The sequence below is a fragment of the Loxodonta africana genome, chromosome 3 (assembly GCF_030014295.1).
Source record: "Loxodonta africana isolate mLoxAfr1 chromosome 3, mLoxAfr1.hap2, whole genome shotgun sequence".
NCBI classification, from domain to species: domain Eukaryota; kingdom Metazoa; phylum Chordata; class Mammalia; order Proboscidea; family Elephantidae; genus Loxodonta; species Loxodonta africana.
In genome coordinates, this window is record NC_087344.1 from 9,016,234 (window position 1) to 9,031,022 (window position 14,789).

The 14,789-nt window shown below is 46.2% G+C and overlaps 1 protein-coding gene across 4 annotated transcripts in view; it reads left to right on the plus strand.

The window, feature by feature from the left end:
- ACER1 (alkaline ceramidase 1) overlaps positions 1-14,789 on the plus strand; it is an 87,493-nt gene that overhangs the window by 46,438 nt on the left and 26,266 nt on the right. Inside the window, exon 1 of one of the 4 annotated variants that reach the window (XM_064280401.1) lies at positions 1,802-1,996. The exons of the other annotated variants lie outside the window; for them this stretch is intronic. Within the exon in view, the coding sequence (XP_064136471.1) occupies positions 1,904-1,996 (93 nt within the window). The 5' untranslated portion in view covers positions 1,802-1,903. Of the gene's footprint in view, positions 1-1,801; positions 1,997-14,789 lie in introns of those variants that run through there. 4 annotated transcript variants of the gene reach the window in all.

Below are 14,789 nucleotides of genomic sequence, written 5' to 3' on the forward strand. Positions count from 1 at the left end.
TGTGCTTCTTAGCTCAAGTAGATACATAAGACTACGTGGGCAGCTCCTGTCTGGAGGTGAGATGAGAAGGCAGACGGGGGACAGGAGCAGGTTGAATGGACACGGGAAATACAGGGTGGAGAGAAGGAGTGTGCTGTCAATTGTAGGGAGAGCAACTAAGGTCATATAATCATGTGTGTATAAGTTGTGAGAGACTGACTTGAATTGTAAACTTTCACTTAAACCACATTTAAAAAGAAAAAAATCAAATGACGCGTTGTATTGGACAAGTCTGCTGCAAAAGACCTCTTTCAAGTGTTAAAAAGCAAAGATGTCACTTTAAGGACTAAGGTGCACGTGACCCCAAGCCATGGTGTTTTCAATCATTTCATATACATGGGACAGCTGAACAATGGATAAAGAAGACTGAAGAAGAACTGATGCCTTTGAGTTACGGTGCTGGTGAAGAATATTGAATATCCCATGGGCTGCCAGAAGAATGAATAAGTCTGTCTTGGAAGAAGTACAACCAGAATGCTCCTTAGAAGCAAGGATGGCAAGACTTCATCTCACGTGCTTCGGACATGTTAACAGGAGAGACCAGTCCCTGGAGAAGGACATCATGCTTGGTAGAGAATCATCGAAAAAGAGGAAGACCCTCAACGAGATTGATTGACACGGTGGCTGCAACAATGGCTCAAACACAGTAATAATTGTGAAGGTGGAGCAGGACCAAGCAGTGCCTCGTTCTGGTGCACGTAGCACGCTATGAGTCAGAGCCAACTAGACAGCACCTAACGAGAACAACAAAATGGGTCAGGCTACAGTACTCATCAGCCACCCAACTGTCAGTCTGTCCTGCTGTGGTGGCTTGCATGTTACTGTGATGCTGGAAGCTATGCCACTGGTATTTCAAATACCAGCAGGGTCACTCATGGTGGACAGGTTGCAACGAAGCTTCCAGATTAGGGCAGACTAGGAAGAAAAGCCCGGTGATCAACTTCCAAAAATTAGCCAGTGAAAACCCTATGGATCACAACAGAATAGTGTTGCATATAGTGTTGGAAGATGGTACCATAGGTTAAAAAAAACCCAGTAAGAAGACACTTAAAATACACATTGGCTGCAACCATGAACTCGAGCATAGCAACAATTGCGAAGATGGTGCAGGACCCAGTGATGTTTCCTTCTGTTGTGTATGGGGTCGTCATGAATTGGAGCCGACTTGACAGCAACTGGCAACAACAAACAGTATTCATGTCAGTAGGTTCATTATTATTATTCTTATGGGTCTCTGGTTATACAGTTGACAACTAGTCCAGTGGTTGGAGGTTCGAACCTACCTAGAGGTGCCTTGGAAGAAAGTCCTGTTTATCTGCTTTCAAAATGTCACAGCCATTGAAAACCGTGTGGAGAGCAATTCTACTCTGATACACATGGGGTTGCCATGCATTGGGGTTGACCGAACAACAACTGGTTGAAAGGCCGGAGGTTCTAGTCCACCCTGAGGCACCTCAGAAGAAAGGCCTGGCAACCTACTTTTGAAAAAACCAGTTATTGAAATCCCTGTGAAGCACAGTTCTACTCAGACACACACAGAGCCCCGTGAGTCAGAGTCAACTCGACGGCAACGAACGACAACATCATTATTATTCTAAAAACAGTCCTCCCAACTTCCAAGTGGCCGGGATGAGTGGCTGTCTCTCCACCCACCCCTGCCCTGCCCAGACCGTGCCAGCACTACAGCTTATGCCCAGGGCCACCACCGCCATGGCACAACCAGGTAGCCCAGCAGGTTTTTCCTCTCGCCCGCCACAGGGCACCGAGCTGGCCTCTCCCCACCCGCCTCCCTGGGCTCAGTGCTCCCAGGCTCACCTGCTTCCCTCTGCCAGACACAGCCAGTGGGCAGCAGGCACCAGCCAAGATGCCCAGCATCTTCGCCTACCAGAGCTCCGAGCTGGACTGGTGCGAAAGCAACTTCCTGCACTCAGAGCTGGTGGCCGAGTTCTACAACACGGTAAGAAGCGGAGCCAGAAAACCTGACACGCAGGAGGGCTGGGGACAGAGGAATGTCACCAGCCAGGGTTCAAACCCTGGCTCCTCCACATCCTCACTGAGGAATCTCACTCGAGCAGTTTGCCTCTCTGAGCCTCAATTTTCTTGTGTCTTAAACTAGGAGTGCTGGCATTCATCCCTAATGTTCTCATGCAGCCATATCTTTCTTGGGCACTGGGGTAGGTTTTGGAAACACAGCAGTGACCACAGAAGAGGTAGTCTCTGCCCACCCGGAGCTCATAGTACAGAGGGGGAGGGAAACATTATTGCAGGTGGGTAGTCAGGGAAGGATTCCTGGAGGAGGTGACTGATTTGTTCCTGGCTGTCTCCTCAGCCCATGGGGACCAACTTGTCCCCGTTTGCCTGGGACCATCCTGGTTTTAGCACTGAAAGTTGCACATCCTGGGAAAGCCCCTGGTTCTGAGCAGACCAAGGCTGTTGATCACCCTCCCCAGCTCCTGGTGCGAGGCCACGTTGGAAGCGCTTGAAAACTCATGGATGCAGAAACAGCCATGGGATTTAAGCAAGGCTTGAAAGATACAGGCAGCAAAGGTATACGCAGCTGCCCAGTCGCTGTATGAGGTGCTGGGGACACAAGGGTGACAAGACAGGGGCTTGCCTTCTGAAATTTTCTGCAGACTGTGTGCCTACTTAGCTCTGCGCCCTGTGCTGAGTACGTCTTCAGTAAACAGCAAGCAAAACAGTCCTGGGGGCAGTGGTGGCTCAGGGGTGGACTTCTCACTTTCCATACAGGAGACCTGGGTTCGATTCCTGGCCAGTCCACCTCATGCACAGCCACCACCTGTCATTGGAGGTTCTGTATTGCTAGGATGCTGAACAGGTTCCAGCAGAGCTTCCAGACTAAGACAGACTAAGAAGAAAGGCACAATGGTCTGATCCACCACCGATCATGGGGATGGCACCAGACCAGGCAGGGTTTCATTCTCCCGTGCATGCGGTTGCCTTGAGTTGGGACTGACTTGACGGCAGCTAACAAGATTGATGACACAGCAGTATATGAATAAGGACATTTACGGAGTGCCTACTGTATCCAGGCACTGCACTAAGTACTGTGCACGAGAGCTCTTATGTAGCCTTCACAATGGCATTGGGGTCAGGAGTGATGGCACACTATGTAGAGCTAACTCCATTTTTCAGATGAGGAAAGAGGTGCCCAGGCAGGTTGGGTGATATACCCAGAGTCACCTGGCAGATCGAGCCAGGATTTGAACTTGAGCAATTCCAGAAGATTTTTGGGGGTGGGTGGGTGAGAAACTCAGTCCAGGGCTCCAACTTGTTCTGACCCTGTTCCCTTTGTCCTTGTGGCTTCCCTGAGCTGGGAGGCAGGAGCCTGGCTCCTCTTTGCTCAGAGATTCTCATCCATTTTGGTCTTTCCTCAGTCTTCCCACCTGTGAAATGGGAGGGGGCTGAATCACCTGAGAAGTGCGGTCGGGGTTCTGGAAGCCTCTTCTCTGACTTCCCGGGCAGCTTAGAATGTTCTCTGCTCAGCCCACCTCCAAGTAGGGGCCCCCACAGAGGGTACTGAGAGGGGGCTGTCCCTGGTGTGGGCTGGGGGTCTATCTGTGTGTTCAAGGGCAGAGCCCCACCCCACATCAGCCTCCTTTAGCCGGTGAAGCACATTGAGCAGGCTGTAGGCATCCTGTCAGCTGCAGATCTCAAACTTTTCTGGCCGTGGTGTATTAGGGAAGAGATTTTACATCATCGTCACGTAGTGTCTGTATTCCCAGGTCCAAATCAAATGGAAACGGAACTTTCACAAAACAGTACTTACCTTTCCCCAGTGTGAACTCACTTGGATATTTTCTCTTCTGTTCTAGCAAAAAGGTTCTGACAAAAGGCAGGGAGGTTTTCAGGCCTCGGTCTCCCCAAGGATCGTGACTTACATGTGGCTGTCAAGTTGACTCTGACTCCTGGCGACCCCATGTGTGTCAGAATAGAACTGTGCCCCACAGGGTTTTCAATGGCTGGCTATTAAGAAGTAGATTGCCAGGCTTTTCTTCTGAGGCACCTCTGGGTGGATTTAAACCTCCAATCTTTTGGTTAGTAGCTGAGTTGGTTAACCATTTGTGCCACCCAAGGATTCTCGGATTTATGTATAAATCCTGGAGATTTTCCCTTCTAAAATGCTTCTGATTATTTCAAATTCATTCTCGTAGGTAATAAATCACATAGATCAGGGGTCAGCAAACTTTATCTGTAAAGAACCTGTTAGTCAATATTTTTGGCTTTGTGAACTATATTGTCTCTGTGGTGAATACTCAGCTCTGCTAGCTGCCACCATGTTGTTAGCTGCTGTCCAGTCGGCCCCCAACTCACGGTGACCCTGTAGACAATACATATGTGAGTGGGGTAGCAGTGCGCCCATAAAACTTTATTTATAGACATTCATATTACATGAATATGAATTTCATGTAATTTTCATGTGTCACAAGATACTATACTTGTAAATTTTTCAACCATTTAGAAATATAAAAATTATTCTTAGCTTGTAGGCAGGTACAGAAACAAGTGGTGGGTTGGACTTGGCCCCTGGGATGTACTTTCCCAGCCTCTGACGTAGTTACGTGGAGTCCCTGTGCGGTACAAAGGCTTAAAATACTCGGCTGCTAACCGAAAGGTTGGAGATTCGAGTCCACACAGAGGCACCTTGGAAGAAAGTCGTGGTGATTTATTTCTGAAAAATCAGCCAGTGAAAGCCTGTGGAGCGTAATCCTGCTGGGGCACACATGGGGTCACCATGAGCGAGAATCAACTTGACGGCAACTTTTAAAAAAAATGAAAAATTTATTTATTTTTGTTGTTGAGAATGACAACTTTTTTTTAACTTTTTAATATATACAGTTACATATTTGAAAAAAGCCAAATCAGAAGCAGTAAGTTATTTGTCCTTTCAAATTAGTCATTAAAAATCAGTCTATTTTGTAGCGAATGGAGACACGCCTATATATCGCCAGTGGAAGCGTAAGAAGTACAGGCTTTCTGTGGGCAGTTTGGAATCGTGTTTCAAGGGATGGATTTCCAAATGACCCACCCTGGACTCACTTCTAGGAATTTTTACTAAAGAGATAACCCCCATAGGCCACAGGATTTGTATACAAAGCTACCCCTCACTCGTTTGTAATTGCATAACTAATAACTGAATGAAATAAAAACCGTAACATTTCCATGGGTATGCGCAGGTTGATACATTCTGACAAAATACTATGTGTAATGATTTAAAAGCACGTTTTACAAAACGACGTATATTGTGTGATCCCACTTATGTGAAATATCTAGGATAGGCAAAGGCATACAGACCAAAGTTTGTTAGTGGTTGCCAGAGGCGGGAGAGCTGTGGCAGCTCAGGGAATTCTCACCTTCCATTTGGGAGACCTGGTTCGATTCCTGGCCAATGGACCCCATGCACAGCTCCCACCGGTCTCTCAGTGGCAGCTTGAGTGTTGCTAGGATGCTGAATAGGTTTCAGCAGAGCTTCCAGACTAAGGGGGCCTGGTGGCACAATGGTTAAGCGTTCGGCTGCTAACCAAAAAAAAAGGTTGGCAGTTCGAATCCATCAGCTGCTCCTTGGAAACCCTGTGGGGCAGTTCTACTCTGTCCTGTAGGGTTGCTATGAGTCGGAATTGATTCAATGGCAACTGGTTTTCCAGACTAAGACAGACTAGGAAGAAAGGACTAGCAATCTACTTCTGAAAACCAGCCAATGAAAACTCTTTGGATTGCAGTGGTCTTATCCAAAACTGATCATGGGGATAGTGCAGGACCGGGCAACGTTTCATTCCAATGTGCGTGGGGTCTCCGTGAGTCGTGGACTTTATGGCAGCTAACAACACCACCACCAGGGGTGGGAGGGAGAGGGAATGGGGAGCCATGGATTAGGGAGCACGGAGCTTCTGTTGAGGGTGATGGAAAAATTTGGAAATAGTGATGATGGTTGTACAATATGATGAAAGTAATTAATGTCACCGAATTGCATGCGTAAAAAATATTGAAATGGTAATTATGTTGTTGTCTTAGTCATCTAGTGCTGCTGTAACAGAAATACTACAAGTGGGTGGCTTTAACAAAGAGAAATTTATTTCTTCGTGGTAAAATAGGCTAAAAGTCCAAATTCAGGGTGTGAGCTCCAGGGAATGGCTTTCTCTCTGTCAGCCTTCTCATCAGTGTTCCCCCAGACTAGGAGCTTCTTCGCGAAGGGACCCCAGGTCCAAAGGACACGCTCTGCTCCTGGCGCTGCCTTGGTGGTATGAGGTCCTCAATTCTCTGCTTGCTTCCCTTTCCTTTTTATCTCTTGAGAGATACAAGGTGGTGCAGGCCAGGGAAACTCCCTTTACCTAGGATCAAGGATGTGACCTGGGTAAGGGTGTTACAATTCCACCCTAATCCTCTTTAACATAAAATTACAGTCACAAAAAGGAGGACAACCATGCAATACTGGGAATCATGGCCTAAACAAGTTGACACATATTTTTGGGGCACACAATTCAATCCATGTCAGTTGTTATATGTGTTTTTACCACAATTAAAAAGAAACGGGGTTGAGGTGGTCCCTGACCTGTGACTGGTAAGGGCTCTCCTTTCCTGCATGATAGTTCTTATAAAAGGTTAAACCTGTTTTAAAAAAAAAATAAGGATGGTTTTTCGATCTCAGTGTGGAAATCAAAGACAAAGGATATAGTAGAAAAATTGAAAAAAAAAAATCTGTTCACATTGATTTCATCATGATCCACAGTTGGAAAACCCTGCTCTAAAGAGTCTTTGCTTTCTCGGTATTCGCCTTAGAAGGAGCTCTGGTTCTGGGCTGGGGAGACAGAACCACGCATGGTCAGGACTGGGGAGACAGAACCATGCGTGGTCAGGGCTGAGTCAGAGCCATGCGTGGTCAGGGCTGAGACAGAGCCATGCGTGGTCAGGGCTGAGACAGAGCCATGTGTGGTCAGGGCTGAGCCTAGGAGGGAAACACCAGAGAAGTCCGCCCAAGTGTTAAGAGCCTTCCTGGGGGAGGGCACTTAGGGCTGGGTTCTGACAGATGAGTAGGAGTTCACCAAGTGGGGTAACGGAGAACAGAAGAGAAAACAAGATGAATTAAAGCCTGGAAGCAAAAGAGGGGCTGGCCATTTTGGGGAGGGGAAAGTGTGTTCCTGTGGCTAGAATGTAAAATGAGATGAAGGTGACTAAGTCTCAGATGCTGGGTTAGAGTGTTTGCAATTTGTCCTGTATACTTTGATGATGACTCACTCATTCATTCCGCAAAACTGCTGTAACCCAACCTGTGCTGGGTGATGCTGGGGCCCCAGAGAGGCTCAGTGCTCCCAGGCTGTGTGTGTGTTGGGGGGGGGTGGGGGTGGGCAGTTCAGAATCAGAAACAGATCCCTCCAGCCCCAGTAGTTAGCGTGGAGCCAAGCGAGGAAAAACAGGCCAGAAAGGGGGTAGCAGGGAGCCATAAGGGAGAGCCATGAGACCTCTGCTTGCTGAATGGAGAGGGAACATAGATGCTGGGGATGCTGCTTCTTAAAGAATGAGTAAATGTTCTCTAAGGTATTTAGGCGTGGAGGAAAGAACATATGCAAAGTTCTTGAGGTGAAGCCAGAGCCCTGGCTGCCTGCAGGGGAGGGATTGAGGGGTGAAAGAAGGGGCTGGAGAGATTGCCACGCTGAGGAGTGCGGGCTCCATCCTGAGGGTACTAGGGAGCCATGGGCAGCTGGAGAGCAGAGGGGAGTCATGATGTGGAGGCAGCTGGGGCAGTTGGGTGCATTTCACAAATGGCCCTGGGGAAGCAGGAGGGCTCATCCAACAGGAACGAGGTGAGGGGTGTGGGAGGGGCTGGCTCGGGGGTGGGGTACAGGAAGCAGTGAAGGTGTAGGTCACCCCACTTCTCGCCTGCTTGCCTGTCTGGTAGCCTCCAGGTGTGTCCCTCTGGGTCAAGAGTTGCTAATGACTTAGGAGAGTTTCAGGTGTCACAAGCAAAAGTTTCAAGTGTCACAAGCAGAAGTTTCAAGGCTTCCCGGCTCGCAGAGGCCACTGTGATGCTGACTCCATACCTAGGGTTCTGCCAAAGCCTCGGAGGCTGCCCTCTCATCCCCTTCAGATAGCAACAAACAACCAATAACCACTTGCCATCTAGTCAGCCCCCACTCGTGGCACCCCCTGTGTGTCGGCGTAGAACTGTGTGGTCCATAGGGCTTTCAATGGCTGAGTTTTCAGAAGTGGTTAGCCAGGTCTTTCTTCTGAGGTGCCTCTGGGTGGACCCAAGCCTCCAACCTTTTGGTTAGCAGCTAATGCATTAACCTGTTTGCACCACCCAGGGGCTCCCTAACCGGTAGCCATCTCATTGACTCCAACTCACGGAGACCGCGTGTGTGTCAGAATAAAACTGTGTCCCATAGAGTTTTCAGTGGCTAATTTTTCAGAAGTGAATAGCCAGGCCTTTCTTCTGAGGTGACTCTGGGTGGACTCAAACCTCCAACCTTTTTGGTTGGCAGCTAATGCATTAATGTTTGCACCACCCAGGGACTCCCTAACCTAAAAAAAACCAGTTTCCATCAATTCAATTCCAACTCATGTGTGTCAGAGTAGAACTGCACCATAGGGTTTTCAGTGGATGACTTTTTAGCTGTAGATCACCAGGCCTTTCTTCCTAGGCACCTCTGGGTGGATTTGAACCTCCAGCCTTTCAGTTAGTAGCCGCGTGCTTGACCATTTGCACCACCCAAGGAGTCCTCATTGAGGGCAGATGACACTAATCGAATAGTGAAACTCCCCAAGTTGGTGACTGTGACAATGATATGTCCTGACTTGTTAGCTTGCCCAGGACTTTTCTCCCTCTGAAAATTAGATGAGAGTCATCTCCACCAGGCTGTTGTCCTGGGGCTGAGAGAGGGTCCGATTCTGTGGGACTAGGGCCCCTTCATCTTGTCCTTCATTCAACAAGGATCCTTTGAGCACCTGGTTGGTACGTGCGAACACTGTTCCAAGTGATGAGGATACAGCCATGACCACAAGGGACAAAATCCCTGTCTTTGTGGATCTGAGGGGCATTGGGGGAGACAGGCAACAAGAAAAAATCATGGGTACACCGTGCCAGGCAGGGCTGAAGGCTGAGGAAGGAAAACTCATTCATTTGTTCACTCTATTATTCAGCAAATATTTACTGAGTGCCTACTACAGTCTTGGAAGACATACAACTGGAATGCTCCTTAGAAGTGAGGTTGGTGAGACTTTGACTTGCTTACTTTGGACACATCATCCGGAAAGACCACTTGCTGGAAAAGGACATCGTAGTTGGTAAAGTGGAGGGTCAATGAAAACAAGGGAAACCCTCAGTGAGGTGGATTGACACAATATCCGAAACAATGGACTCAAACATACAAATGATCTTGAAGATGGTGCAGGACCGGGCAACGTTTCATTCTGTTATACACAAGGTCGCCATGAATTGGAGCAGGGTTCATTCAATGGCAACTAACAACAATAAGAGTACACTCCAAAAAGGGGGCGGCCGTGGGGTACTAATGGTATGTAACTCATAGGATCATATTGCTGTTGGGTGCCATCACTCATAGTGACCCTATATGACAGTAGATCTGCCCCATAGGGTTTCCTAGGCTGTAATCTTTATGGGAGGAGGTCACCAGGTCTTTCTCCCATGGAGCCACCACTGATGGATTCAAACGGTTGACCTTCTGGTTAACAGCCAAGTGCTTAACCATTTGCTACCAGGGCTCCTTCATGATATTCTGGAGAGGGTAAATGAGCTCCTGAACAATCCAAAGGCCCATCAGTTGAGGAATGGATAAACAAGAGGTCCATCCATATAATGGGATGTTACTCAGCCATAAAAAGGAATGGAGTGCTGAGACATGCTACAGTGTAGAGGAACCTTGAAAACTTTATACTGAGTGAAAGAAAGGCCATACAGCGAGTGATATCATTTATGTGAAATGTCCACGGCAGGCAAATCCATGGAGAGGGGAAGCAGAGTAGTGGGTGTGCAGTGCTGCGGCAGGGGGAAACGAGGAGTGCTTGTTAGTGGGTGTCTTAGCCATCTAGTGCTACTATAACAGACATACCACAAGTTGGTGGTTTTAACGAACAGAAAATTATTTTTTCACAGTTTAGGAGGCTGTTTTTGTTGTTGTTAGGCGCTGTCAAGTCAGTTCCGACTCATAGTGACCCTATGTACCACAGAACAAAACACTGCCCGGTCCTGCGCCGTCCTTACAATCATTGTTATGCTTGAGCCCATTGTTGCAGCCACTGTGTCAATCCATCTCATTGAGGGTCTTCCTCTTTTCCTGACCCTCTACTTTACCAAGCAGGATGTCCTTCTCCAGGGACTAATCCCTTCTGACAATGTATCCAAAGTGTGCAAGATTCACTCTCGCCATCCTTGCTTCTAAGGAGCATTCTGATTGTATTTCTTCCAGGACAGATTTGTTCGTTCTCTTGGCAGTCCACGGTATTCTTCGCTAACACTACCATGCAAAGGCGTCTATTCTTCTGTCTTCCTTATTCACTGTCCAGCTTTCACATGCATATGATGCTGTTGAAAATACCATGACTTGGGTCAGGCACACCTTAGTCTTCAGGGTGACATCTTTGCTCTTCAACACTTTAAAGGGGTCCTTTGCAGCAGATTTGCCCAATGCAATGCGTCTTTTGATTTCTTGACTGCTGTTTCCATGGCTGTTGATTATGGATCCAAGTAAAATGCAATCCTTGACAACTTCAATCTTTTCCCCATTTATCATAATGTTGCTTATTGGTCCAGTTGTGAGGATTTTTTTTTTTTTATGGAACTTTAGATGAAGGTTTACAGAACAAACTAGTTTCTCATCAAACAGTACACACATTGTTGTATAACACTGGTTAACAACTCCACGTCATGTCAACACTCTCCCTTCTCAACCCTGGGTTCTCTATTACCAGTTTTCCTGTTCCCTCCTGCCTTCCAGTCCCAGCCCCAGGGCTGGTGCGCCCCATTAGTCTTGTTTTGTTCCATGGGCCTGTTCAACCTTTGGCTGAAGGGTGAACCTCAGGAGTGGCCTCATTACTGAGCTGCAAGGGTGTCTGGGGGCCATACTCTCAGGGTTTCTTCAGTCTATGTCAGGCCAGCAAGTCTGGTCTTTCTTTTTGAGTCAGAATTTTGTTCTACATTTTTCTCCAGCTCTGCCTGGGATCCTCTATTGTGATCCCTGTCAGAGCAGTCAGTGGTGGTAGCCGGGCACCATCTAATTGTGCTGGACTCAGTCTGGTGGAGGCCATGGTAGATGTCGTCCATTAGTCCTTTGGACCAATCTTTCCTTTATGTCTTTAGTTTTTTTCATACTTTCTTGCTCCCAAAGGGGTGATACCAGTGGAGTATCCTAGAAGGCCACTCACAGGCTTTTAAGACCCTAAACACTACTCACCAAAGTAGAATGTAGAACATTTTCTTTATAAACTATGTTATGCCAATTGAGCTAGATGTTCCCTGAGACCATGGTCCCCACAGCCCTCAGCCCAGCAATTTGGTCCCTCAGGGAGTGTGGATGTGTCTATGGAGCTATGTGTCTATGGAAACCCTGGTGTCATAGTGGTTAAGTGCTACGACTGCTAACCAAAGGGTTGGCAGTTCAAATCTGCCAGGCGCTCCTTGTAAACTCTATGGGGCAGTTCTATGAGTTGGAATCGACTTGGCGGCACTGGGTTTCGTTTTTTGGTTGGTATGGAGCTATCATGGCCTTGCTTTGCACAGGTTGTGCTGGCTTCCCCAGTATTGTGTACTGTCTTACCCTTCACCAAAGTTACTGCTTATCTTTGCCTATTAAGTGTTTTTCCATCCCCACCCCTCCCCTCCCTCATAACCATCAAAGATTGTTTCTTTTTGTGTGTAAACCTTTTCATGAGTTTTTACAGTAGTGGTCTCATACCATATTTGTCCTTTTGTAATTGACTTATTTCACTCGCGTAATGTCCTTTGCTGACTTCCTTTTGTTTGTGGATTTCTTTTTCATTTGTTTTGTTTTTATTGAGACTTTGTGTTTTTCTTCTTTATTTTGATGAGTAGATTTGTTAGCTTTCTTTGTGGCTACCTTGAAATTTACCCTTATCTTCGTAAGTTTGAACTAGTCTGTTACTACTTGGTATCGCCTTGCCTTCGTCTCCATTAGAGAGTTCTATACCTATATCATTTATTCCCTCTTTTATTGTTCTGACATTGTTGTCATTTACAGATTAACCTCTATAGTTCCCTGTTGCAATTGTTATGATTTTGGATAGTCCTCGAGAGTTCATTTCCTAGGTTGGTATCTGGCTGGTACAATCTTGTGTCCTGGATTCAGGCTACGGTCTGATGTTGTTTGTTCTCAGACTGAAGGACTCCCTTTAATACTTGTAAGTTTGGTTTTGTTTTTACATATTCCCTTAATTTCTGTTTATCTGGAAATGTCCTAATTTCACCATCATATTTGAACAAAAGTTTTGTGAGATATATTATTCTTGGTTGGCAATTTTTTATTTTCAAGGTTTTATATATGTCATCCCATTGCCTTCTTGCCTGCATGGTTTCTGCGGAATAATCAGAGTTTAGCCTTATTGTTTCTCCTCTGTATGTGACTTTTTGTTTTTCTTGAACTGCTTGCAGGATTTTTTCTTTGTCTTTGGTTTTAGTGAGTGTGATTATGATATGCCTTGGTGTTTTTCTTTTGGGGTCTATCCCATATGAGGTTTGTTGAGCTTCTTGGATGGCCAGCTTTTCATCATTCATGATATTAGAGAAGCTTTCTGTCAGCAAGTCTCCAATGATCCTCTTCGTGTTTTCCATTTTCTCTCCCTGTTCTGGAACTCCAATCACTCTCAGCATTTTGCTTTCGATTTTATCCCACATTATTCTCAGGGTTTCTTGATTTTTCTTCATTCTTTTTCCTCAGAGTTGTATCCAAGTGTTTGTCTTCATTTTTGCTGATTCTGTCCTCCATCATTTCATACCTGCTCTTCAGCCCTCAGTTGTAAGGATTTTTGTTTTCTTTATGTTGAGGTATAATCCATACTGAAGGCTGTGGTCTTTGATCTTCATCAGTAAGCGCTTCAAGCGCTCTTCACTTTCAGCAAGCAAGGTTGTGTCATCTGCATAACGCAAGTTGTTAATGAGTCCTCCTCCAATCCTGATGCCCTGTTCTTCTTCATATATTCCAGTTTCCTGAATTATTTGGTCAGCATACAGATTGAATAGGTATGGTGGAAGGATACCACCCTGATGCACACCTTTTCTGACAAACCGGAAGATACGTTGTAGGGGGTTAGGAGGCTAGATGGTGAAATTCAGGGCACTGGCTCTAGGGGAAGGCTCTCTCTATGTCAGCGCTGGGAGAAGGTCCTTCCTTGTTCCTTGGTTCCTTGGCGATCTTCATGTGGCATGGAGTCTATCTGCCCCCATCTCTGCTTGCTTCTCTATGCCTAATCTGCTCTTTTTATATCTCAAAGGTGATCTTAAAACACACCCTACAGGTCCCAGCCAGAGGAATTAGGCTAGAAATAAAAAAATAAACATCCAAATTGGTAAGGAATAAGTAAAAGTATTTCTATTTGCAGATGATATGATCTTGTACACAGAAAAGCCTAAAGAATCCATAAGAAAACTACTGGAACTAATAGAAGAGTTCAGCAAAGTATCAGGATACAAGATAAATATCCAAAAATGAGTTGGATTCCTCTACACCAACAAAGAGAGCATTGAAGAGGAAATCACCAAATCAATACCATTCACAATAGCCCCCAAGAAAATAAAATACTTAGGAATAAATCTAACCAGAGACATAAAAGACCTATACAAAGAACACAGGACACTCCTGCAAGAAACCAAAAGAGACCTACATAAGTGGAAAGACATACCTTCTCACGGATAGGAAGACTCAGCATTGTGGAAATGTCAATTTTACCCAAAATGATCTATAGATACAATGCAATCCTGATCCAAATTCCAATGACATTTTTTAAAATAATTTTTATTGTGCTTTAAGAGAAAGTTTACAAATCAAGTCAGTCTCTCACACAAAAACCCATATACACCTTGCTACACACTCCCAATTACTCTCCCCCTAATGAGACAGCCTGCTCTCTCCCTCTACTCTCTCTTTTCGTGTCCATTTCACCAGCTTCTACCCCCTCCACCCTCTTGTCTCCCCTCCAGGCAGGAGATGCCAACATAGTCTCAAGTGTCCACCTGATCCAAGAAGCTCACTCCTCACCACCATCCCTCTCCAACCCATTGTCCAGTCCAATCCATGTCTGAAGAGTTGACTTTGGGAGTGGTTCCTTTCCTGGGCCAACAGAAGGTCTGGGGGCCATGACCACCGGGGTCCTTCTAGTCTCAGTCACTCCATTAAGTCTGGTCTTATGAGAATTTGGGGTTTGCATCCCACTGCTCTCCTGCTCCCTCAGCGGTTCTCTGTTGTGTTCCCTGTCAGGGCAGTCATCGGTTGTAGCTGGGCACTATCTAGTTCTTCTGGTCTCAGGATGATGTAGTTGCTGGTTCATGTGGCCCTTTCTGTCCAATGACATTTTTTTTAATGAGATAGCAAAACAAATCACCAACTTCATATGGAAAGGGAAGAGGCCCTGAATAAGTAAAGAACAAAGCGGAAGGCCTCACACTGCCCAATTTTAGAACCTATTATACTGCCACAGTAGCCAAAACAGCCTGATACTGGTACAAACACAGATACATAGACCAATGGAACAGAATTGAGAATCCGGAC